We start from the raw sequence: 26,582 nt of genomic DNA, 5'->3' as shown, positions 1-26,582 counted from the left end.
CTTGGAATCAGGAAGACTTTTCCTGAATTCAACCCAGCCTGACATTAACTAGCTATGTGACCCTGTGGCAAATCACTTAATCAAGTTTACCTCAGTTTCCTCATCCGTAAAATGAGCTGGAGAAGGAAATGGCACACCACTCTACTATCTTTGCCAAGAAAACTCCAAAATGGGTCACAAACACAATTCAACAATGACAACAAATTGCCTTTGTGTTCCAAACAGTATCCTAGTGCTCACTACAAACAATTAATGATAAATAGTAAAATCCTGCCAGAGTGTAATTAAAATGATGGGGCATATAATGAATTTCACTAATAATAAGGAAGCATCTGGGAAATAGCTCACTTTCCTTAGAATTTAGGTCAAGGGCAGAAACATAATTATCATTTTATAGGTATGCATAACCTGAATTCCCCTTCCCCATATACATCTCAAAATATGCCTGCACTGCAGATTTGATTTTCTTTTTGAAGTAGTGAATGCTTCTCAGTTTTGCTAATGTTTCAATTATTTTTATCTAAATAGATACTCCTTTCCTTTACAAGGTAATTTAGAAATGTTTCAATGACTTGCTTTTCTCGCCACTAATAAAATAAATATACATGAGGAAGGGAATATAAACTCATTTCAGCCGGTGAAGTTTGTTTTTAAAATCGTTCTGTTGGGGGTGGGGAAGCTCTGGGTAACGAGAGCTTTTTTTTTTTTTTTCCCTTCCTCTCTTCACTAACAGGCAGCTTTCCAAGGGCCGTTGTAGACAGCTGACACGGCACTTCCAGTTCACCTGGATGCGGGGATGCACACACCTGGACGCGGGGATGCACACACCTGGACATATGTAGTGCCCACTCCGCATGTGTGTATGCTCAGATGGGATGCTGGTGCCGAAGGTATCGTACTCCACGTGCGTGAGTGCAGCATTTACACACCGTGTGTAGAAGGCAGAGAGGGTCCCGCATTCCCCAGCGTCCTCTAGGCACTCGGGTGTCTGCCACACGCCCTCTGCCCCTCCTTCCCTTCCACGTGTGCTCACACTTGGGATGCGCACCCTCATTCACCGTGCCTGAGGTTCGTGTCTCGGCGTCCGGACCGCATACATAATAAACACAATCACACCCCCACACGGTCACACACGTGCGCTTAGTTCCACGCCCCTGTCCAGCGACAGCTAAAAGTCCCCTCAGTTCGCCCTCCTCCTCCCACCCCGGACAGGCTCCACGTGGGCACCCCGCGGTTCCAGGCTTTTTCCACCTCTCCACGCGAAGTAGCCCCCCTCCACCCCGCGCGGGGGGCGGGCCGCCAGAGCCCTCCGGCCAGACAGACAAAGCGGGCGCCCAATGGAGCTGGGCCCTGCCTCCCCAAAGGGAGGGAGTGGCCGCTCGGACCAGCCCAATGAGCGCCGAGCCGCGCGCGGGACTTCCTCCCGGAATCCCGTTGGCCGGAGGAGCGGGACTGGTGGGTGACACGTAAGTTGAGTGGGAGGCTGAGGCGGCCCCGGCCCGGCCAGAGGCAGCGGTCGAAGCGGCAGCGGTCACCCCCTCCCGGCCCTGCGCGCCGTGCCCCCACTCTAGCCCAGCCCGGCAGCGATGCGCCCGGGCTAAAAGGAGCCGGCCAGCGGACCGGGACCAGCCTCGCTTCCCTTTGTCCTACTCTCACCCTCCTTTAGGTGGCAACAAAGTAGCGCCCGGAGTCCAAGCCGGCCTGGCCGGACCCTGACCTGTGTGCTGCCGGCCAGCCCAGCCCAACCTGCCAGCACCCCGCGTCGGCCGGATCCCGCGGGTGGGGGAAGCGGCGGTTGGCCGCCGGCTCGGCTCGGCCGGACCAGGGACCGAAGCGGGCTGGGCAGCCGGCACCGAAGCATGCGAAGGGCCCCCGCGCGGGCGCCAGCACTCGGGGAGAGCGCACTCTGGAAAAGTTTGCTGCTCCGCCGCCGCCCCAAGGAGTTGGAGTTGGAGCGGTCGCGGCGGTAGCGGTGGCGACGTAGATGGCAGCCCGCCCCTCGGTGCCAGGGGGCTGATCGCGCGCCGCTGTGCCTGGGGGTCCTGCGCCGCCTGCGCCTCCTCCCTTCTCTCGGACCCGTGCCCGATGCTGCTACTGCTGCGGGGTGCTGCAGCCCCCTCCTGCTGCGGCGGCTGCAGCTGTTGAAGCGCTTGGGGCGCAGAAGAGAAGGAGGCGGAGGAGAAGGAGGCTCGGGGGGCCGAAGCGGGGACTATGGGAAACGGGATGTGCTCCCGAAAACAGAAACGGATCTTCCAAACGCTGCTGCTGCTCACCGTGGTGTTCGGCGTCCTCTACGGGGCCATGCTCTACTACGAGCTGCAGAGCCAGCTGCGCAAAGCCGAGGCGGTGGCGCTCAAGTACCAGCAGCACCAGGAGGCCCTCTCCGCCCAGCTACAAGGTACCTGGGGGCCCCCGGGGCGGAGCGGGGCCGGCCGGGGAGGCAGCGAATTCACGCAATGTACACACACTCTCTCTCTGTCTGTATCTCTCTGTGTGTCTCTGTCTCTCTGCCTCTGACTTTCTGACTTTCTCTCTCTTTGACTCTGTCTCTCTGTCTCTCTGTCTGTCTCTGTCTCTGTCCGGCACAGGAGCACACAGCCACCCTGACCGCTAGCGAGCACAGTCCCCCATCCAATTCTGCCTTTCTGCCTCTGATCTAGGATACAGTCATGGGTGTGTTGGTGACCGAGGCACCGCCTTTGACCTTCAGCATCAATATTCCTCACTCTCCGGTTCTATCTCCCTGCCTCCTTTTACCTGTTAAGAAATGGGACCATCCCTCCCAGAATCCCTGCATTTCAAGTAGCTTCGGAGAGTGTCATTGGCAGGTCACTTACAAAGTCAGGCTGAGGGTTAGAATGGGATTTTTGATCTGAAGCTGGAAAGGTTCTTCCTTAAAGATCCAGTTAGTTCAAGCCCCTTATCTCTTTCAAGCCCAGAGAGAGTAAGCAGATTTAAGTTTCTGCCCTGGACTTGAGATACTTTGCCCCTTACATTATATCATAAGCAGAGATCTAAAGCTGGCAGGGGTCTGAGAGATTATCTGCCCAGTAGGGAAACTGAGCTTTAGAGACATGAAGTGGCTTGACCTATGTGAGATTTGGAAATGGCTCTGCCAGGATTTGACCTGAAATTTTTGGAGGGGGAGGAGAGAGAAGGGTTCATAACATCATCTTTTGCTTTCCTAGTTGAATTCCAGGTTTTTATCACATTTGTTACTATGATATTTCAGAGTTCCTGGACTTGTAGTCAGGAAGAGCTAGACTACAATCTTACCTTCCACATTTACCAGCAAGTGACAAACTATTTTAAACTTAATTTTAACTTAAACTCACTTTTTTCATCTGTAAATGGGGACTCACATAACCTCTTAATCTCTTCCAGTTCCTTATTTTTGATGTTATGAGATGGTTACTATATGCTGAGTACATAAAGAGCAAAAACAAGCAGTCCCTGCCTGCCCAGTAGGAGCTTCCATTCTATCTACTTTGAGGGAATGAGGAGATAAATAGATATAGAGATAGGTAAATACCTCATATATAAAAATTTAGTTAAATGCAAATTAAAGAGAAAAAAAAAAAACAGAACAAGCAGGAGGAGTACTAACATCTGGCCAAGGGGAGAATGACCCCTTGTTGAAGGTCACCTTTGAGTTGAGCCTTGAAAAGGGAATCTAGCAGTTTGAATGCAGTGGATGAGGAATAGGTTGAGTTCTCATTCATAGAAGTGCCCTTCCCATCAGACTCTCAGACAGGATTAGTATTTTTCAAGAGTGATGTTGAGGAAATTTGGTGGAATAGAAAGGGATCATTGCCACAAAGCTGATGGAAACTGATCTAGCTAGTAGTTGAAATTTTCAAAATGAAGCCCTGATCCCCTGGTGTAAGCAAACGGGGGAATCAGCTGTGGATTGTGTCAGTGCAGATGGATTGGAGAAGCTCGGAATGTTCACAGTGTATATGCCATACGACACTTAATGACTTGTTTACCTTCACTGGTTGCATTTGGTGCATCCCATATGGCTTATTTTCAAAAATGTTTCTTCTGGACTCAGTGCAATTGATCACTTTTCCAGCCTCAGCAAATACCAGTCCCAGCCACACCATAGACTCACTCAGCTACTATCTATCAATATATCTAATGGAAGTGTCAGAATCACATAAATAATGCATGGATTCAAAATAAACACTATGTATGGTAAATAGTCCTATTGGGAAAGTCATTTAACCTTTGGAGACTTTGAAAGTCTTAAACTATAGTTACTTTTGAGCTGGTTTGTACTTAGTGTCACTTAAACAAAGGAGTCTAGAATTTGTCTGGAATCTTTTGAGGTAGTGTTTCCTGCAAAATAACTGTCAAATGACCATTGTATACTCTGGCTATAGCATATACGGATCTAGATAATTACACATTGTTTCCTAATTTGAATGTCTGGGTTGAATTTTCCCTTCTCTTTTTATCTCCAGGACTTCTATAGTATCTGGGCATAGTTAATAAAAAATTTGTTGACTGAATATTGGCTGTCTAATATCTTAAGTATATGGCCTCCCGGGGCAGGAACTGTTTTGGTTAATTAATGTTCTCATCTCCCCAACCCAAGTTTTCACACCAAGTAGTTGCTTAATAAATATTGGCTTGAAGATTGTTATAGACACATTAAAGCAATGCCTTTAGGTCACTTTAGTTCTTTTGGATGCTTTTTCTAATTTAAAAAAAAAAAATTAAGGCTGAAGAGAAAATTAAACTCACCCATTTGCCTGCATGTTTGCTATGACCAATTTAGAAGAAAATAAGGTATTTTTAGCAAATAGAAACTTCATAGCTATAGGCACCATCCATCTGTGTGCTCGGCTGGACTCTGAAGAGATCTTGCTTTTTGCATTCTGGCTTCTGACTGGGGTTTTTTCCCCCTTTCTGTTTTAACTGGGTGAATTGACCCATGAGTTATTGTTGGTATGAGGGGTGGGGATTTATTAGTCACCAGCTTCTTTCCGGCTTGCTTCCGCATATCAGGTTGCACCAAACTTATCTTAGAAGTCCAACTGGTGCTTTAGAAATAGATTTTCATAAAAGTAGAGAAGAGGAAGGAAAGGGGAGGGCTGTAGGTGCTCTTGGATTCCTTGGCTGAGTTCCTCGAGTGAGCAAAGTGAGCCCTCTTTCTCCCCCTCTCGCACCCCATTAAAAATTCTGCACCCAAGTGAAGACACTCAGAAGCCCTCTTCTGTGGGTTCCTCTTCAACTCACTGGATCTGATTTGGCTTTGAAAGCAAAACCAACCAACCAAGGAGGGACCCCAGTTCCTCCCTCTGCCCAGCTAACTAAATCTCCTTAACAGCTGCTGCCAGAATTTGATGACTGAGCTCTTAATTAATGAATTGGTGCTTTCTTCCTGTTTGCACTATTGGATTTTGGAATATAGATTTGATTTTCTTTCTCACCCTTGTTCCTTCATTTGTGAAGTGAGACGGGGAACTTAGCATGATGCAGACTGGTATGGGGGGGGGGTATTTGTAGGACAGAAGTGGGATCAGAAGGGGGAGAAATATATCTTGAAAAAGTTTTGAGTGAGGTGCACTTAAAGCCCAGCCTTTCATTGAATCTGTTATTTCCTTCTGAATTGGGATATTGTAATAGTTACAACAGGGTAATGGAAGCAGCATTGCAAAATTAGGCCAAAGTGTTTGGGTAGCCCATGTGCAGCTAGCTCACTGTTAGCTGCAACTCTGGAACTGTGCTTCTTGTTTATTTTTCTTTCGTTTATTTATTTAGATTAGTGAACAACCTGGTTTATGGGCTTTCAGTAGATTATGCTTTGGTTTTTCACTGCCTCTGGAAAAATGCATTTCATCTAGAGGAGTCAATAAGGAACTACCCAGGAGGATCCTTGGTGCATTATGCTCTCAAGCTTCTCTATAGTTTAAATTTAATCTTTCTTTGTGGTTTGACTAGATGAAGTAAAAGGAGATAATTGCATAAACTTTCTTAAAAAAAATACAAAAAAATTCAGTCCGAAAAATTGGTGCTAGTTTGTTTTCAGCCAACAGGATTATAGACAATCCCTTATACACACCCGTGCTTTTGAAACAAAATTCAATTGGAATCCTATTATAGTGGAAGAAACACTTGCATTTCCAGGCAGATAACCTGAGTTAGAAATTTAGCCCATTTGCTACTACCTGTGTAATTTTGGACAAATCACACTATCTCTGGGTCTGTTTCCTCTTCTGTAAATGAGGAGATTATATGAGGTAATTTCTAAACCCCCAGCTCTGGGTTTGGGTTTTTATGTTTGAGTCTTAGGGCCACTAAAAATCCCATTAGGGATTTAGTAAGAAGTGGTGAAAGTCAGAAGTTTGGTACTTGAAAAGCAAAGTATCATTGGGAGATTGGATAAAAGACTTGGAGAGTGGGTTCCCACTAGTTTAAAGATACCTTTAATATAGGAAATTCCATTGCACCTCTTTCAGGCACTTAATATATTTGATTTTTGCATTCTAGCAATTTGTTCTAGAAATAGAATAGCATAATTGAGAATTTGTATTGGGAGATAGGTAGACCTGAATCTAGATCCTGCCTTTGACCCATACTAACCATGTGACCTAGATCAAGTTATTTAAGTGTTCTAGGTGACTATCTAATACTATATGTTACAGAAAAGGTGCTGACTTGCATGGATCAAGAATATTTCTTATCTTGGAGTTTCCTGTGTGAATGAACTAACTCAAGGGTCCAATCTTTATTCTGTTCTTGTCCTTGGCCTTAATTATTTGTCTTGGGAGCAGCTAAGGTGGTGAAATGGATAGAGCACCAGCCCTGAATTCAGGAGGCCCCGAGTTCAAATCTGGTCTCAGACACTTAACACTTCCTAGCTGTGTGACCCTGGGCAAGTCACTTAACCCCAATTGCCTCAGCAAAAAAAGAAGGAAAGGAAGAAAGGAAAAAAAAAAATTGTCTGTACTTTGGAATGTTCTATCTTCATTGTCTCCCCTCCATTCTCCACTAGCTGTTAAGTCCTTTGAAAGCCGGGGCTGAGTCTTCATTAAATTTTGTATTTCTCTGTGTGCTGAAATAAGAAACATGTCATGGATGTGTCTGGTAGTAAAATATTCCCCTTCATTACCCATCTCTGCCTTAATCTTTGCCTCAAATGTCTCTATTGTCAATTTCTCTATTACTCGCTTATCTAGCAAGAAGTTTCCCCCCAAAAAATTCTCCTTAAACTTCCCCATTTCTATTAAAGGTACTGACATTTTCCAAGTTACACTCAGGTTTGCACTTTGAGAATTATCCTTGACTTTTTCTTTATTCTCAATCCCCAAATCTAATCAGTTTCTTTTTTTCATTCTACTTTCACAACATACCATTTATCCATTCCATTCTTTCAGCTCACATGGCTAATACATTGATTCATCTTTTATCCAAACTATTTTGATAGCCTCCTAAAAGGTCTCTCTGACACCAGTCTCTCCCATCTCCACTTCATTCTTCAAATATCTGCCAAAAGATACTTATTTTTTTTAAAGGGGCTAAAATTCTACTATCAGCTATACCCATTTTCATATTTATATTAAAGCTTTTTATTTATAAAACATATGCATGAGTGATTTTTCAGCACTGACCGTTGCAAAACCTTGTATTACAAATTTTCCCTTCCTTCCCCCTACTGCTTTCCCTGGATGTCAGGTAGAATACATGTTAAATATGTTCAAATATATGTTAAATCCAATATCTGTCTACATATTTATCAGTTAACTTAGCAAGCAGTTTTGTGATTTGTTTTATTTTATACTTGTCTTGGATTATGAGAATGTAGAGAACTGTGTATCTGTCATAGGTGTGATATTAACATTGAATAGATATTAACATACACAAAAGTTTAAAAGTATCTGTCCTCCATGAAAGTATGCTCTACAAATTCATTGCCATTGCAATAGCATAAATTTGAGATTCAGGATGAAGAGGTACTTGTTGATAATGGGGGGGGGGTGTAGATTATCCAGGGTATCCAAAAGAACAGGAGGGTTTAGGAGGTCAGGAGCTTTCAGAGGTTAGAACTGAGGTGGATGGGAATATCCAGGTGTGCTGGGCGAGATGGAGAGTGGAGATTGGTTTTTGCTTCAGCAGTTATTGACTCTGAGTCAGTGAGATAAAGCGATATGGCTTCTGGTAAGCATTTTACCTCTTCTCCTCTGTCCAACTTCCAACTGTAACTCTGAAAGCAGTAATTAAATCAATATTACCTTTTCCTGGCAAGACCTTCTCAGGGAGTTGTCCTATTAATCCAATCACTCTCCTGACTTCCCTCTCCTTATATACCCTTTCCTAGCTACCATTTCCCTAAAGTGGTTGCCTTTCCTATGAAAATGTAAGCTGCTTGAAGGCAGGGCCCATCTGGTTTGCTTGTATTTATTTCCCTAGCTTTTAGCTGAGTGCCTGGCACCTAGTAAGCACTGAAGCTTTCTAAAGTGGTGATTTTGGTCTCAGGTCTGTCTTCTTGGAGTCACATCCTAAAATGGCACACTCAGGAGATACCCTATGTGAGGAAAAGACCCCTGGCATCTCATCTTAGACTCTTTGAGAGCAGAGTTTACTCCAGTCTAATACAACACTGGAATTGAGTCTCCTTCAAAACAGTCTTTTTGATGTACCAGGTACTACACACTGAAATCTAAAGTGGATATGGAGAGCTCTTTGGAACTAGCTCTTGGTATCTCTGGTTTTCAGAGGCCAGGTTTTCTTCTAATTCTGAAATCCTGGCAGTAGTGGTCCTTGGTATTCTAAAAGTGTCTGCTTCTCATTTCTTTCCTTTTCCATCCCATCTTGTATGAACAAGAAACCAAGAGTAGGTAGATAGGAGCCCTAAAGTATAAGAATCGTAAAGGATCCCCGATATACTTCCATGGCTTATCATGCTTATCATGCCAGTTAGCTACTTGAAAACCCAGTAATGGCTGTCTTTTCCTTTCCCAAGTCCAGACTGTTCATTTTATTATCCAAAGCCCTTCATATTTGGCCCCATATTCCTTGTAACATTTTCCTCTCTGTTCTCTGTTTTAAAGAGAATCTGATTTAATTCTAACTTCATTGAAATCCTAACGATTTGTTACCTTGTCTTTGGCCAAAGTGTTCTTCCTACTTTTTTTATCCAAAGACTGTGACCCTCTTAAGGCTGTGAATCCTAACCCAGACAGTCTAAGACAATACTGAGTCCATTACAAAAATTCAGTAAATACTCTTTGGGGTGAATCTGTCCCATGATATTTTTCTGTTGGATGTGTACCCAGTACAACCCAGCAGCTGTGTTCTCCCATGAAACCCTCCAACCAACATGCTTACTGGCCTTTCTCTTGGCCTTTTGTTATTCTGTGGGTACCAGTGCATCATTCATGTTGCATATCTTTCATCCCTCTGAATCCAGGGTTGGCTCCCTTCCTTTCATAATCCTCCTTCTCCTTAGGATCTCACGTTTGGGGCTGAAAACAGACTATACAGGCCATCTGGTCCAGCCTCTTAAAGATTACAGATGAGAAAAGTGATGTACTGAGATCACACTGGGAATACGTGTCAGAGATGGGATTTGAACCAGAAAAGCTGATTCTAGAATCAGTCTTGTTTTTTTTGTTTGTTTGTTTCCGTAACTGGGTGATTTCCTTTTTCTTGTTTGTGTGCAGGTAATTGTGGTAATATGCTTGCAACACTGTGTTGTAAATATTAGGGTCCCCAAAGCACTGAGTTACTTCATATTTCCTCTGCAATTTAGATATACTGTGGCTGTTATATAATTATTAAAAATAATAGCTCACATTTTTATAGCTTTAAAATTTTTACAATGTTTCACTACTCATTTAATCTCTCAACCCTATGAGGTAAAGGTGCTTTGATTATTCCATTTTATAGATGAAACTGAGTCCTGGGACAGGGATGGTGATGGGTAGTGGTAAATGATTTGCCCAGCATGAAGCTGCCAGTGTGTCTAAAGAAGGAATCAGATTCACATCTTAACTGACCACTAGCTTTATCTGTTCGACCAGGTTCTAAGAAGTCAACACTGAAAGGGCCAGGTCTAGCAAATTGAAGAGAATGGTCCTAGCTATATCAATAGATATGAATATCATATCATATCTATCTATCTATTATGTATGTGTGTAAATATATACACACCTATGTATGTACACACAGATGTAGTATGTTTACATATGTATTATTTGTTTATAAAATTATATTTAATTTACATTGAAATATATATTTTGTTTAAAATCCCATACTTTGCAAAATATGATAATTATTAATATAGTGATAAACATAATATAATATATTTACAATTATTATAATATATAATTTTATTTTGAAATGAACATTTTTATCTACTATCTTTATTTTCTTTGCCTCAGGATGAAAACAAATGCTTTGTATCAACTGACACAGCTTGGTCTCTTAGTGTTAACTTAAATTCACATGAATTTGTTGTTGGCTTTTATCCTTTTCTAGTCTGTTTTTTGTAGTCTTCTTCATCAGCATCATCAAGACAATTTGAGTGCCAAAAAAGTGCTTACTAGGTCAGGCAGCTCAACCCTCAAAAGAAGGCAGACATTTTCTTCTGTTTTCTTTAAAGCTGGGACCTGAACCCTTCTATTTGGAGCCTTCGTGCGTGCGCACGCACACACACGCGCACACACACACACACACACACACACACACACACACAGAGGCAAATTAGACCTGAAACTAAGCCTCTTGCTTGCCATGCTCTGTGCTCCTGTTAGCAGACAGATCACTCTCTCCTCCAACCTTGTCTCAGTTCTACTGCCTCATTAAGCTCAGCATTAGTGTTCAGTAAAATCCCACACCCTGCACAAAAACAGCTCCACTAGACTCTTCTCCTTGGGGGCAGCAGTGTAGGAGGTGGTAGTCCTAAGATTCTCTTACTCTGATAATTTATAAGATGGTTTCTGTATTGCTCAGAACCAAATAGTCTTTTGAGTACTGCTATTTGTTATATTTAGTCATGCTTTGAACTTAGTACTTTGGATTATCCATCTCTTTAAGAAAAGAATGTGCATTGACCCTTACATTTTTTCCTTTGAGGATAAAGAGGGGAGGGATTAGCCACATAGTAGTTCTTTTTTATTTTTTCTCACATGGGCTGAGATGAACAATTTTTTTTTTTTGTAAAGTTTAATATTTTTCTTTTTCATGACTTTCCCTTCCCAGTGACTCCTCCCATAATACATAAGTATCATCAAACCAAACAAATCAATGTGTTTATGCCCTATCCCACACCTCTGGCCTCCTATCATAAGTTTGCCAAAGGCAGGATTAGTCAGTCACTGAATGAACACTTAGTGTTCTGATGGCTTTGTATTCCTTATCTTTCTTGTGGTCACCAGTGGAAATTATTCTCTTCCTTCTACTCATTTTTTTTTTTTTCTGAGTCTCCTCCATCATCAGCCCTGAATTCTTTATATTGAGGATAAATTATTTGCAAAGTATTGTGGGAAGTATACACAAGAAGGATCTTGTGCTTCCCCCAATGTGGCCTAATTGTGGACCAAGGACTCCTTTTAGGATAGGAATATAAAAATAGATAACATCTGTATCATTTTTGAGGTTTGCAAAATGCTTTACAAATACTATCTCATGTTATCCTCACACAACTCTAAGAGGTAGATGTCATTATTATCCCTATTTTAACAGAGGAGGAAGTTGAGGTTGAAGGTCAGAGGTCACCCAGCTAGTAAATTCCCGATGTCATATTCAAACTGGGACATTCCTATGTCCAAGGCTTCAAGAAGGATGTAATTCCTTTTGTCAGATTTTTACATTCTAATAGCTGTGGATGAAACTATCAAGAGAACTATCCTCACCTTTTCAAAATGATATTTTTTAAATGAAAGGATGAAGATTAGACTCTCAGTGTTTAAATTAAAAACAGTATTTTTTATTTATATATTTAAAAAATTTTGTTATGTTTTACAAGATTTTACCAAAAAATTGTATTTTTTAAATAGAAAACAAACCAAATCTCTGAGTTGATGAGGCACTGTACCAACTTGTATTGCTGCAGACTGGAAATGGAACACGCTGCATATCTTTTACACATCAGTTATTGAGGGTAAATTGTAACTGGCTATCTCTGTAATAGAAGTACCTGATATCAAGGCTTTTGCATTTTCTTAAAGCTACGGCTGAGTCTCCAGGGAGCAGGCAGTGCCTGTTTATGTATTCTCTTCAATAATAAGCACGTCAGTACTTGGGAAATATTAGTCAATGATGTTACGATAATGGCTTACTATCCACGGATCTTTACTTCAGCCCAAGGTCTGCTGGGATCTCCTTCTGCTATGCAGCCTTAGCTACTATGATAGAATAATATTAGCTTTCTCTGTAGCAGTGGTTCTTAAGCAGAGGTCTATGAACTTGTATATTTCTTTTAAAATACTTGGCAATTTTATTTTAACCTAGTTGGCTTCCCTTGTAATCCTAAGTGGTTTGTTTTATGCATTTATAAACCATCTTCTGAGAACAGGAACATAGGTTTCATTATCTTGGCAAAAAGGTCCAAGTCACCAAAGGATGAAGTGCATTTGCTTTTTAGGTACTTTAGCCCCCAATCAAGAAACACTTAGTTGTGTGTATCATAATATAGTGAGTAAATTCCTGGATTTGGAGTCGGTCTTACTTGGAGTCAGAATAACCAGTCAATTATTCTCTTTGTGCCTCAGTTTTCTCATCTGTGAAGTGGGGGATTGGTCATGACAGCTTCTGAGATCCTTTCTTGTTCTAAAGCTAAGATCTTCCAGTTGCCTGCCTCTGCTTTTTGGCATCTGTGACTCTGAATTCTCAAAGTTTCTGCTCACAAAGAATCTTTAGGGTGCACAGATTTTGAAAGGTTTTCCACAGTGTCTGTATGAAACCTCATCGGCTTTGAAAAGCTTATCTCTAGAAGGGCAGCTTCAAGTGAGAACATTTCTGACCACCTTCTAAGGTGTTAAGGGGTTGTGATCTGTGGGTTGGAGGTGTAAAAACTCATGTGAATCACAGAATTTTAAAGTACTTGTCTTTTTGGATCTAGTCTTGTGATCCATTTGGTATAAGGAAACTTCTAGTGTGATAACTCTCAACAGCTTCTCTGTTATTTGTAGTTACTGGTCACCTGGATACTGAGAGGTGACTTGTCCAGGACCACAAAACCAGTACAGACAAAAAGAGAAGACTCGATCCCTTACTTCGAGACAGACCTCCTTTTGACTGTGTCATTTAGTAATCCAATAGATGACACTAGCTGTCAGTAGTTATGATGTCTTCTTGTTGTTACTGCTGTTCTAAGCTAGGCTTGTGGCTTCATTTAGTTAAGGAAATCTCCCTCTTCCAGTGGAGATTGGCACCTACTTGGCATCGGGTAGGATTCCTGAGGGTTGGCTGAGATGTAAGGCCAGATATGTAAGGCCAGATTCTAATCCATGGCTTTCTGACTGAACCTCTCAGTGGAAGGTCAGCCATCTGAGATGGATATTTATTAATGAGGATAGACATTATAACAATTTTTCATTTGAACAAGCTGTTCATTTGTTTTCGGTTGTGTTAGATTCTTCATTACCCCATTTGGGCTTTTCTTGCCAGAGATACTAAAGTAGTTTGCCATTTCATTCTCCAGTTTATTTTACATTTAAGGAAACTGGGGCAAATAGGATTCAGTGAGTTGCCTGGAGTCACATGACTAGTAAGTGCTTGAGACCAGATTTGAACTCAAGAAGATGTCGTCTTGATTTCCTAGCCCAAAGTTACATCTGCTGTGTTACCTAACTGCAATCACTTATGGTCTATTTACAACCTGGATTCAATGCAAAATATTTAAGCACTTGATGTTGAAATGATGATAATTTTGTTGGAAATGTTCAGGCCAAGGCTTCTCTAGTCCTGTGAGAATAGCATTGGGCATGTGCCCACCCTACTCAAGGTCAGGAAATAGAATGATTGTTTTTGACTCTCTCTTTTTATAGTAACATTGCCAACACATAGCATAATTCTTGACAAAGCAGGTACCGCATTTAGCCAAAATTAATGACGAATTATAGTTTAGAATAAACCAGAAACTATTGTTCATCTTTATACGTGAAGATGTGGGTATTCAGTTAGATAGTAATTTGTTCAGTATCAATGTTTTTGGTTTAAATTGAAATCCCTCTCCTCAACTTAGTAATAAAAACAGTTGAAGTTATAAGTATATAGTTGAGACTATGGTGTTAATTTTGATAATTGAATAGCAGTTGATCATGGGTGACAAAATTCCTCACTGCCACTCTGATCCGTGGGTGATATTTTATTAAGAAGTTGTGTAAAGCAGTGATTTTATGATAGAGAAAACAGAGGCCTGGGTCTAGGTCCACTTATCTCTGACACTAAATATGGAACCTGGAACACCTTTAATCTTGGAGGCACATTTGAATAGATCAGAAAAATTATATGCAGTCTTAACTAATTTTGATAGGACACTACTGTTTTATTAGAAGATTGAGAGCTATTGGTCAAGGGATAATGGTGTTTAACCTAATGATTGATGATTTGTGTCCCCCCCCTATGTAGAAATTTTATATCATTTAATCAATCTGTAAAATCAAAATAGAACTTTTGAAATATTAACATCCTCTACCACCTACCTCCTATCCCCCTGGAAAATATTGAGGTTACAATATAAGAAATGGAAAAGAATGTGGAACATCAGAAGGTGACAGATTGGGAATTGGAAAACTTTGAAAACTGTCTAGTTTAAGCCCCCTCCCTTTTTTATTTTTAAAAAGAAGAAGAAACTGAAACCGAGACCCAAAGTAACTTGGCTAGTGTCACATAGCCAGCCAGTGTCTAAAGTGAGATTTGAATCCAGGTCTTCTTGATTTTAAATCCAGCACTTCATCCACTAGGCCATGCTGCTTCCAATTCTGGCTAATTGTGAGTGATGCTATCTGAGGAGCACTGATGGAAGTAATCTGCCCCTACATTACAAAATGGGCATCTCTGAAAAGCTGAGGACCAGGTTGGAAGGGCCCCTCTTGTCATTTCCCATTGCTGTTAATTCTGATTTCCCATCTATCTTTCAGTGTGGAGGATGTTGCCCTGACATCTAGTAAACACTCCAGAGACAAAGTGTGTTATGCCTTTGTTTGGGAGGTGATTCATAGAATGAATGTTAATACACGAGTTCTTTGAGGTTAGGGATTATCTTGTTTTTCCTCTTTATATTCTCAGTGGTCGGTGCAGTTCCCTGTAGTTGGGTCACATAATGAGTAGCACACTGGGCTTGGAGTCAGGAAAATCTGAGTTTGCATCCCTTCTCAGATACATACTGGATAACTTACTTTAGGCAAGCTATTGCTTCTGTTTCCTCATCTATAAAATGGGAATAATAAAGGGACCCACCTCCCAGAGTTGTTGTGAATATCAAATGAGATAATCTGTGAAAAGTGCTTTTTATATTTTCTATAAGTGCTCATTTTTATCTTCATCATTAGTCATCATCATTATTATTGAATAAAATAGAATAATATTGAACATTATTGTAAAATTCACTATTGAATAATATTGAATAAAATTGAATAAAAAAAAAAAAAACTGGCCTTTGAGGTTATTTCCCACAATATGGTTTAATCAAATGGGATTAACTTACTTTTGTAACCTTAGTTCTTATGGGGTTGGATAAAGAAAGGGAACTGGGGTTGGATACAGCCTCTAATTAAATCATCTTTTCAGGAGGCTTGCTAGCAAGGAAAGTGGAGACTTCTTTGGTGTAGATAGTAGACTCTTGGCTGGTATAGCCAGAATGTTCTGGTGATCTAGAGACTAGCCATCCAGTATTGAGCCATTCCTATCTTAGCTGAGCTGGCCATGGCAGGTCATGACTTCAGCTATCATAAACTGGCCAACTTATGTTTGAGTCTCCTGCAGGAAACAATAACAAACTTTTAACATTATTGTCCCCTATTAACTGCTTATGCTCAAAAAGCTGCTACTTAAGAGTTGATCTTGCTTATTGTTGTTATTATTTGTCCTTTGTTCTCCCAGAGGACCATTGTATTAGGGAGGACATGCAATTGAACTGGATTGAAGTGAGGGACGGCTGTGCAAGGTCCCCTGCCTCACTTTCCCTCTAGAGCCATCTGGGTCCAGTCACCAGACATAGAACAAGATGACTGGAGATGGCCCTAGATAAGAGGGGAGACTTTGGCCATTTAAGCATCCCTGGGAGGATCTCTGCAGAACACTTTTTAACAGTTTGACTTTGTTTTCCCAAATAATGAAATCTGAAAACCTACTGTACTTTATTGAAATCTTCTATAATTTGGAGTTTTCCTTAATTCAGATTTTCCTTCCCCTTTGTTACTTTAAATGAGTGAGATCTTCTGAAAAGCTGGCCAGATCCTCTTGACTGAACAAATTCCCCTGTAGGAAAAAAAAAAAAAACAAAAAAAAAAACAACTCCTTAGTCTAGAGTTCATGTATAGATTTTGGAGGAATCTGAATTTTGAAAAAAAAATGTTTATTTTGATAATCTTTCCTTTACATCCCTATGTATTTTAATTTATACATTAAAAACCATCATTTAGCCACAGAGTCCAGACTTTCTTAGATTATCACATGAACCCATGACACAAGAAGGTTAAGGGGTAAGAACCCCTTTCCTGTGGTGATGTTGGGTGCTTTTGTGAAGCTACCTTACTCTCAGTCTAGTGAAGATTCTGAGTAAACAATGCGATCATTTAGGGTGCCTAATGATGCTAACTTATTAATTCTATTAATAATTACAAATACCATTAGTTATAATTATTAATGCTCTTATTACTATTGACATTCACTCTTTAGAGACCTGATATTGGCATTACTTTGAAATTATAGTGTTAGGTTGGGTTTCTAATACTTTTCCTTTTAGGTGTATTTATTTTTTGCAAGAGATTTTGGGATGTGTTTAACAAAGTAATGGCAAAAGCAAGTGGTGAGGAGTTAGGGGTGTCCTCTAACCAAGTACAGCTCCACTGAAATAAGAATGCCTGGGGCCCCCTGTTTGGAGGGCAGACTTCAGGATAGATGTATCTCTGATAGATAAAGCCAGAGATGTACTTGGTGAGCAAGAGACTCCTTCCTGTTTCTTGGAGTTCTGGCTGGCTCACTTGCCACAATGTAGAGAGTAGAGATTCCCTTTTTAAAAATGTATCATATCAAAGTAAAATGTTGGTTTCTTTTATTTGTTTCTCCAGAGGAAACTGATACAATAAAGACCAGTTCAAAGCTACTAAAATAGCCCGGGAGGTTCATTTTAAGAGATTTAATTCAAATGTAGACTTCTTGAAGGCAGGAACATTATTGTCCATATATCACTCCTATACCTAACACTTAGATGATTAACAAGTGCTTATGGATCAATTGCTTCCTTTATTCTGAAATCAAGAGTTTGTTTTTTTTTTAAATCATTAAGAAATGGACTGTTTATTTTTTACTCATTTCCTAGACACATAGGATTGTAGAGCTGGAAGGGTCCTTAATAATCCAACCCAATTTTCCAGTTGAGGAAACTGAGATGAAGATGCATGAAGCCACATTTTCCAAGTTTCACAGCTAGTGAATGGTAAAGTTGATGCTGAAACCCATGGTTCTCATTCCTTCCAAGGTGCCTTCCTCTTCCTTTTCTCCTCTGTCCCCCAACTGCCTTTTGGATTCAATGATTAGTTTCTTAGGATGGGAGTTGTGATACAGTGGACCAATTTTGTATCAGCTTTGGGCTTTTGGAGTCAGAATCATTGATTTGGATTCTGCTGTTTAGTTCCCATATGACTTTCCCTTTCTAAAACTTAATTTTCTCCCCTGTAAAATGAAGGGGCTGGGTTAGATTTTCTATCATCCCTCCACTTCTACATTTTTTCTTATACAATAAGTGACTATGGACTCAGACCCTGGGTCTTCAGGAAGTACTTTTGATTTTAATTGAAGTGAACATTTAAAGCTAAATGCCATCCCATAGAATCTTTATGATTCAGATTTTTAAAATTACATTTGTGTGGGTGGAGTTTTCTATTAAAGGGCTCCGGGAACCTTGGGATACTGCTTTGAGCCTTGGAAACGAGGATTATAAAATGAATGTTTTTGTGTCGCAGCTTTTTTATATAAAATTATAAAGGTTTTGACATTTCTTTAAAAAGGCCTTAATGTGTCTCTTAAACTACTAAAGAAGGAGATGAAATGGTATAAATTAAGGCCTGACATTAATTATAAGGTCTAGTGAAAGAGGTGGGAAGAGAGAAAAATGGGAAAATAAAATGCCAGTACTTATTAACAGTCACATGCAGGGCTTGGATTTTTTCCCTTTGGTTGCATAATTAGATTCTTTCATGGGAAGTAAAGTAACTTTATACTACCAGGAAGGTAAGTAAAGGTACTGATAACCATTCCCAGTCCATAAGTCCATTTTGAATTTTGATACCAAGAAGACCAATCAAAAATTCTTGGGGACCATAAGCTTGTCTCTCTTTTGTAGGAACTTGAGTTTGAAAATATATTTTTAGAACTAACAGCTTTTTGTTTCTGTGATTCCAGCCTGCCCATTGCAGGCTCATTATGAAAATTATAATGTATTACTGGTCTTGGGTCCATCCCTTTTATTGGATTCTTTGGGCCATGACTTAGAAATTCAAACAAATAGACCTCTATTATGGGCCTACTGTGTGCCACTAAGAATAGAGATTTTTTTTTTTTTTTCTAAAGCCCCTGTCCTTAAGGAGTATATATTTTAGTGGAATAACTCAGCCAACAAACATTTATTAAATGGGTGCTGTGCTCGCTGCTAGGGGCATCAGGACACAATTTCATTATTCTCTCCCACCCCCTCACCACTCCCCGTGGCCAGTCTGTTGCTGGGGCTTGGCTATTTTGCCTTTTAACACAACACCATCTTTTCTCAGGTAGGGCCTCCACCTTAAATTATTGCATCAGCTTTGTGCCTCAAGTCTCTCTATTCCACCTCCCTTCAGCCCCCAAAGTGATTATTCTAAAGCACTAGGGTGACTATGGCACCCCTTCCCCCACTTAATGAGCTCCAGGGGCTTCTTATCACTTCTGGGATTAAATTACAAATTGCTCAATTTGACATTTAAAGCTAGCCTTCCTTCCCTTTCCAGTCAGTCTTTTTACACACACTCTTGGATTGTGTGACCCTGGCCATTCCTTGAATAAGGATACTCCCTCTCTCCCCCTGTGGCTTTTCTCAGGCTGTCCCCCATGTCTGAAATGATTTTTCTCCTTCTCATTTCTCTTTCCTAAAATCCTGTCTTCTATAGGGGAACTTCTTTATTCTAGTGCCTTCCCCTCTTTTATTTACTTCCAGTTATTGATCTCCTGCTTCTATTTGTTGGCTCCTTGAGGGCAGGGTCTGGATTTTGGCTCGCCAGCACGGTCCGGGGCACGTCACAGGCACTTAATCAACGTTTATTACTCCTCTATTTGAGTAGCTAGCGCTTGGCCAAATCCTGCTGATCATCTATCTAATAGCCAGCCAGCTGGTGAGAAGCTTCCTCTTCTCATTCACTAGCCTCCAGGCATTTCCTCCCAGGACTGAAACTGATCTGTTTTTGTATCTCTCTGGATCTTTATTTACTGTGGAGCTGTAAAGCTTGATGGGGATAGTTAGTAGCCGCTGTTTATGTAGCGTTTGAAGATTTACTGAGCTCTTGCTACAGTATCTTCTGAGCCTTTCCAGAGCATCCTGTGAGTAAGTCCTCTGGGCTTTTTAATGGAATCTCGATTTTAAAGATGAAGATACTGAGTTATGGAACTTGATCATGCAACTAGTAAAATGTCTGCAGCAGGATTGGAACCTGGAGCTTCTGGCTCCCAGCTCAGAGCCCTCCCTTCTGATTAGATCTCAGGGTAAGAAAGATCTTTTTGCTTTGAGATACCCAAGTCACCTCCAAGGAAGTCCTTTGTGCCTGCTATCCTCCTAAATTGGAATGAAATTGAATCAACAGTCTCCTTTTCTGGATTCTAGCAAAAGTGAAGGAAATCCATTTCCTTATATTAAAAATCTATAGCCCCAGCAAATAGTGTTTACTTGTGTTTGTTTATTCATTTTATAATAAACCGCTCATTGGGCAAATTGTAGCAAAATGATGCCTTTGTTTCTGCTAAGAACTGGTTAGGAATAGTTTTAATATCCGAGTGTGTAGATTCTTGTAGAAATGTTCTTGGTGAGGGGAAAGATAGGGTCAGGTGAGGAAATTGGTGAATAGCCTGGCTATTCTGTGGTCAGTCATTCAGAGCCCTGGGCCAAAGGAAGCTGACCACCTCTCTCCTTTAGAGAGAGACATGTCTCAAAGATCACCTTTAAAGAGGAGCTGATTATTAGCAGTTAGGACCTTCTTTGTCTCTCATTTTAATTCCTGAGTTTAAAAAAAAAAAAGCTTAAATAAAGTCAAACACTTAAAAAATATTTGCAGATATTGGAACCTGGAAAAGATAAAACTGTTTGCTAATTGCCAAGACTGGAGCTGGGCTAATTCTCCTTTGCCCTAAGCAATTCCATTAGGTAGAGGTGTCAGCTTGTTTTAATTTTCATCTTAATCATCAATAAACAGGAGGACAAAAAAGAGGATTACATATGAAGCTGTAACTTCTGTTACAGTATAATTTGTTTAAGAAGTGTAGATCAAATTTAATGAGGTTAAAAAAAATTTGCTGTCTGTATTCCTCTCTGAGCTCTGTTTGCTTTTTAATCTCTCTGTCTCTTTCTCTCTCTATCTCTCACTGTCCCTTTCTGTGTGTGCCTATTTCTTTTTCTTTCTGTGTGTTTTTGTCTTTGTATCTATCTCTTTTTCTGTCTGTCTGTGTATCTCTGTCTCCCCCCTCTCTCTCCCTTCTTTCTTTCTCTGTTTCTCTGTGTGTCTCTATCTCTGTTTTTTCTTTGTCTCTCTGTGTGCCTTTCTTTGTCTCTCTGTCTCTGTCTCTGTTTTTTCTGTGTTCTCTCTCTCTGTCTCTGTCTCTGTCTCTCTCTCTCTCTTTCTCTCTCTCTCTCTCTCTGTCTCTCTGTCTCTCTCTGTCCCATTCTCTGTCGCTCTGTCTCATTGTCTCCCTCCTTTCTATCTGTGTCTGTGTATCTATCAATCTGCCTCTCTCTTTGTCTTCTCTCTCTCTCTCTCTGTCTCTCTGTCTCTCTGTCTCTCTGTCTCTCTCTCTCTCTCTCTCTCTCTCTCTCTCTCTCTCTCTCTCTCTGTGTGTGTGTATGTGTGTGTGTGTGTGTGTGTGTGTGTGTGTGTGTCTCTCTCTCTGTCTCTCTCTGTCCCATTCTCTGTCGCTCTGTCTCACTGTCTCCCTCCTTTCTATCTGTGTCTGTGTATCTATCTATCAATCTGCCTCTGTCTCTCTTTATGTCTTCTCTCTCTCTCTCTCTCTCTCTCTCTCTCTCTCTCTCTCTCTCTCTCTCTCTCTCTCTGTGTGTGTGTGTGTGTGTGTGTGTGTGTGTCTCTCTCTCTGTCTCTCTCTGTCCCATTCTCTGTGGCTCTGTCTCACTGTCTCCCTCCTTTCTATCTGTGTCTGTGTATCTATCTATCAATCTGCCTCTGTCTCTCTTTATGTCTTCTCTCTCTCTCTCTCTCTCTCTCTCTCTCTCTCTCTCTCTCTCTCTCTCTCTCTCTCTCTCTCTCTCTCTCTCTCTCTCTCTCTCTCTTCTTTTCTCCCCCCCCCCCTCTCTCTTCTTGCCCATTCTCTCTTCCTCTCTCTCTTCTCTCTCTCCTTTTCTGGGAAAGACATTTTTTCCACCAGACTTTCCTATCACCTAATCATTTCATAGATTTTTCAGGCCCAGAGGTAATTCTCAGTGGAGGCTTGACCATATCTACTTTCCTATTGTTCAGTGTCTGGGTCTGTTTTTGGGATTGAAACCCTATGTTAACCAAGTCACCAGGAGTAAGAGCTGGGTAAACTGAAACTGCCTCTGAGGAGCTTTCAGGGAATGAATGGCTCCAGATTGCCCAAGTTTACCAATTTAGAAGCTTTCAGTACATTGAGCACCGACACTGCTTTTGATTTTTTCAGCTTAGAATTTCTCTCATTTCAAAATGTATTGCATTTCCCCTCATCTCTTAAATGTACAAAATGAAAGTTAGTTCTTGTTTCCCTTTTTTCCCATGTGGCTTGAGTCATTATCAATGAATGTCAGTATTAATAATAGTTATTATCAATCAATGCCTTTATTGGGCACTTAGGTGCCAGACAGCATCTTTCCTGCAAAGACAAAAATGAAACAATCTCCCTCCTCCCTCCAAAGGAGCTTATATTCTATCCTGGACACAGGATATCAGATAGGTTGGGACAATTTAGGCCTGGAGAAATGTTTGACTGATTTTTTAAAATATGTTTTCCTTTCTTCCTCAGGCTGTCACCTGCCCTTTCTTGAGGCTGTGATTGGATCTGCTCAGAGCAGCCCCTTCCAATTAGCTGCTTCTGATCTACTCTGGCAGAAACAGCATGGTGACTGCCTGGAGTGGGCCTCCAAGCTAGGGAAGCCCAGTTCCAATCCGATCTCTTAGAGATCAGTCCTGTGACTCTGGGCACATCTCCCTGAGTTCTCGTGCCCGAGGCCCCTCTCTTCTCTGAGACTCTACATTTCAGAGAAAGCAGTGTTGCTACCTTGGCAGAAAGTTTTCTTCATCTGGGAGTCTTCTTTCACAAGAAAATTATCCATTCAGCCCTTATTTGTAATCTACTGTGGTTTTACAAACTGAATAAAGTTTAGTATAATTTATTCAAAGTAAGAATCACAAGAGCCTGAGGGAAGGCCTCAATGATTTTCCTGTGAGTAAGTGGCTGTCTTGGCAGCTTCCTGCTTCTCTATGTTTGCAGGCTGCCTGCTCCTTAATAGGGGACATGTCTCTAAATTGACTTCCATTTCCCTCTTTTTTTTTTTTTTTCTTCTGGTATACACTTCCCATTTGGGGTGGAATGAAATGAGCATTAATAAGCACCATTTATTAAACAGTGCCAATACTAAGAATGACAAAGGCCTCATTAGCTCCTCATCTCACCTCTGCAAGATAGGTGCTAATTTTTGTTACTATTTTACAATTGAGGTTCCCAAAGGTTCACTGGGACTTGTCCAAAATTACAAAGCTGAGAAGGGTCTAAGGTTAGATTTGAACTTGGGTGTTCCTGGCTCACACCCAGCATTCAGTGCTCTGTAGTGTCAACCAGCTGCCTCTATTTTGTTCTTGTGTGACAACATTATGAACTATCCTAGCCTAAATGAAGTGATAGGACATCCTGAGGGGGCAGGCTGGAGGCGACATATGCCAGGCAATTAGAGTCACCACCACCATCTGCTGGTGGTACTTGGACAACTTTTGTTGCTACCGGTAATGGAAAAGATGTGCCCCTTCTCCATAATAATTTCTTTCCTCGGAGATGACAGTGGGAAGGTGGGCAGAAAGCAGTGCTTTGGGAGAAAACCCTGTTCCCCTGTTTGGTGGGTTAGGACCCAGGCTGCCTTTGTCAAAGCCGAGGATGGCCAAAGAAATGAAGGAGGTGTGGTTCTATTGGCCTAGCACTTCTGCCTCTCAGGTACTCTTTCATTCAGCCTAACTCATTTGCCCTGGGTGTGGGCAAGGTAATTTGGGAACTTATCAGAGATTGGTTCTTCTCTAAAATGTGTTCCTAAGAAACAAGGCTCAAAACTAGAAGCCAGAGTTTATCTGAAGTCCTAGATTGTCCCAAGAAAAGTAATTTATAGTGCTTCAGCACCTCCAGGTTTATTTTGGTGTGGTGTCCTGTGGCTTAAGCAGAGATAACCCTTGAAAGAAGGGGGCCTCGTCTTTTCTGGTACCCTGGGTGCCTCTGACACTCTGAAGCTTATGGAGCTCTTTTTCAGAGGGCTGCTTTTAAATGCACAAAACAAAACATGTAGGATGCCAAGGAAACAATTCCTATTGAAATGCAGTTATGAAAATATTTAAAAAACATAAGTGAGAAGAGGAGGGAGAGGGGAAGAGAGAACAAGATTCAGACACTGAGCTGTGAGCCAGGGAAGACCAGGAAGGCAAATTGCACAGGAGCTAAGCCTGGAAAGGCCCCAAGGTTCCCAAGAAGTGCAGGTTAAGGAGACAATTCATTCCAGTCTTAGGGAACAACCTGAGCAAAGGCATGGAAGTGGGAAATGGAACGTTGAATTCAGTTTGGCTGGAAGGGAGAGTGGATGAATGTGGAATAAAAGAGTATTCAGCTGCAGCAATATCGAGAAGAGATTTAAAATGCCAAGTTTGAGGTTTTATTTTGTGTTAAAGGCATCAGGGATCCAGTGAAGCTTCCCTAAGTGGGGCATTATATGGTTAGAGCTCTAGACACATTACATTAGTACCCATGGGAAAGATAAGTAAGACAGAGGAGCTGCTGGCCACTGGGAGCCAAAATGTCAGCCTGGGATACTCTTCTGATGTGTGAGATGAGGGGAGCCTGGATTACACAGTGTGGATGGGTGATATATCAAGAGATGCTTTGGAGGGGAAATTTAAATTTTGCCAATTTATTGGATACAGTGGGTGAAAGAGAAGAGGAGGCAAGAATGTGTGTAAAATGACTGGAGAGATGGTGATCCCATTGAAAGAAACGGGTGAAAAGTTCTGACTGAGGGATGCTGAATTTGAGATATTCATAGGGCCTCCAAATGGACATGTCCAGGAGGTGGGGATGGAGGGGCTCAGCTCAGGGTAGAAATGAGGGCTGGATGTGGAGTTTGGGAATTTATTTCTTTAGAAATTATTCTTGAAGTCGTGATAAGTGATGAGATCAGAGAGAAGAGAGATGTAAAATTCTGCCCAGATGCTGCTTTTTTAGTAATGAACAGCCCTCTATGGGTAACCTAACCAAACCATGTTCAGTGGAAGCTATTTCTTAATTTGAAACACACACACACACACACACACACACACACACATACACACACACACACACACAAAGATGGAGCCCACAAAGACAGTTTTGTGAAAAAGCTCCCAGAGTCTGCCCTTCGGTATATATTCTGCTTGTCTATTCAACCCTGTGATTCCCTTAGTACAAAAATAAGCTCCACTGACATTAATATGCTTGTTAAATATAAACTTATTTACCTTCTGGCAAGTTAGGACTTTCTCAGACCTAATTGTAAATAATGTGGCTCAACTTTCTGTCTCATAATGGTAGAGCTGGAGACTTGCAGTCAGAATGATCTGAATTTAAACTCGGTGTCAAACATTTACTCACTGTATGACTTAGCACAAGACAGTCTGCCTCAGTTTCATCATCTGTAAAATGGGCTAATATAGTATTTACCTCTGAGTTGCTGTGAGGACCAGATGAGATAATATCTTCCACAGTGTTTGGAAAACCTTAACATGCTAAATATTAGTATTAACAATAATAGCATTAACAGTGATAATCCATGCATGTGAAGAAGCAGTATCCCTCTTTTACTAATAAGATAGCTGAGGCTCAGAACAGATCAGTGTCCTCTTTATTTCACTGTTGACTCTTTCATTCTTCATTTTTCTTGTTTTTCACCAGTGCCAGCTTAGCGCCTCTAATCCTCAGTCCTTCATAGTTCTCCTGTAACATAGGGCTTTTTTAATTGCTGAGTTGTTTCTTTATTGTTGCCTGTAAACATGCTCTGGATTGTAATGTGTGCCTTTTCCCAGCTATTAGTTTCTTTGCTGTTGCTTGTAAACATGTTCTGGACATTCTCTAACCTTCCCGTCTCCCTCCCCTAGCTCTCCTTCCCTTCTCCCTCCTCCTCCTCCTCATCTCTCAGTTGCCCTCCCCTTTTCCCTCCCCCAGCTCTCCTTCTCTTCTCCCTTTCCCTCTTCTTTGCCATCTTGCCGTTATATGCTATCTCCACCTCCACTTCCCAATACCCACACACACATACACTCCCCCCCCCTCGCCAATACTCCTTTGATTTTCATGGTTTCTCATTTTATCCTACCTGTCTGCATGTCCTTTCCCAGTGTCCTTTGCTCAGTTATCACTTTGGTTTCCCGTAATTATTTCTCTCCTTAACCCTGAGCAGTTTTTTTTTTTTTCCCATAACCTCTTCTCTCCCTATCCTTACCTTCAAGAATGATATCAGTTCCCATGGGATCAAAAATTCTCTATGCAGATGACTCTCATCTTGACATATCTGAAACCTCACTTGATTCTTTAGTTTTAGCCCACATCACCAACTGCCGGAGAGACCCTATTTCCTTGTTAGGCACATGGGATCCAATGTGTCCAGAGCACAGTAAAGCTAATCCAGATCTCTCTATGGGGTCATTGCTTTTTCTTTTCTCTTTGTGTTGCCAGCACATGGGGCCATGCATGTAGTAAGTGCTCTATAAATGCTTTGGGGAATGAGCAAAGAAGAGCAAGAATATTTGGATGGTGCCAAGTTTAGTAAATATTTCCATTACAAATCCCAAAGCCAATTGACCCAAACCTTGTCTTTCTGCATGATAATTCCTAGAGGATGGTGACAGAGACTTTAGATACTATGCCAGTTGCTACCACAGGATTGCCTAATGAGAGAGAATGTGGTGGAAGGTGGG

General features: G+C 41.3%; 1 protein-coding gene across 3 annotated transcripts in view; it reads left to right on the top strand.

The window, feature by feature from the left end:
- Window positions 1-1,430: 1,430 nt before the first annotated feature.
- The window catches only part of GOLIM4 (golgi integral membrane protein 4), a 99,698-nt gene continuing 74,546 nt past the window's right edge, over window positions 1,431-26,582 (top strand). For all 3 annotated transcript variants that reach the window (XM_074298143.1, XM_074298144.1, XM_074298142.1), the window contains exon 1: window positions 1,431-2,398. In XM_074298143.1, coding sequence (XP_074154244.1) covers window positions 2,212-2,398 — 187 coding nt within the window. In that variant the 5' untranslated portion in view covers window positions 1,431-2,211. The remainder of the gene's footprint in view (window positions 2,399-26,582) is intronic.

Source organism: Sminthopsis crassicaudata, chromosome 3 (assembly GCF_048593235.1).
Source record: "Sminthopsis crassicaudata isolate SCR6 chromosome 3, ASM4859323v1, whole genome shotgun sequence".
NCBI classification, from domain to species: Eukaryota; Metazoa; Chordata; class Mammalia; order Dasyuromorphia; family Dasyuridae; genus Sminthopsis; species Sminthopsis crassicaudata.
The sequence above is the reverse complement of the archived record's forward strand: the minus strand, read 5'-3'. Positions and strand labels throughout refer to the sequence as shown.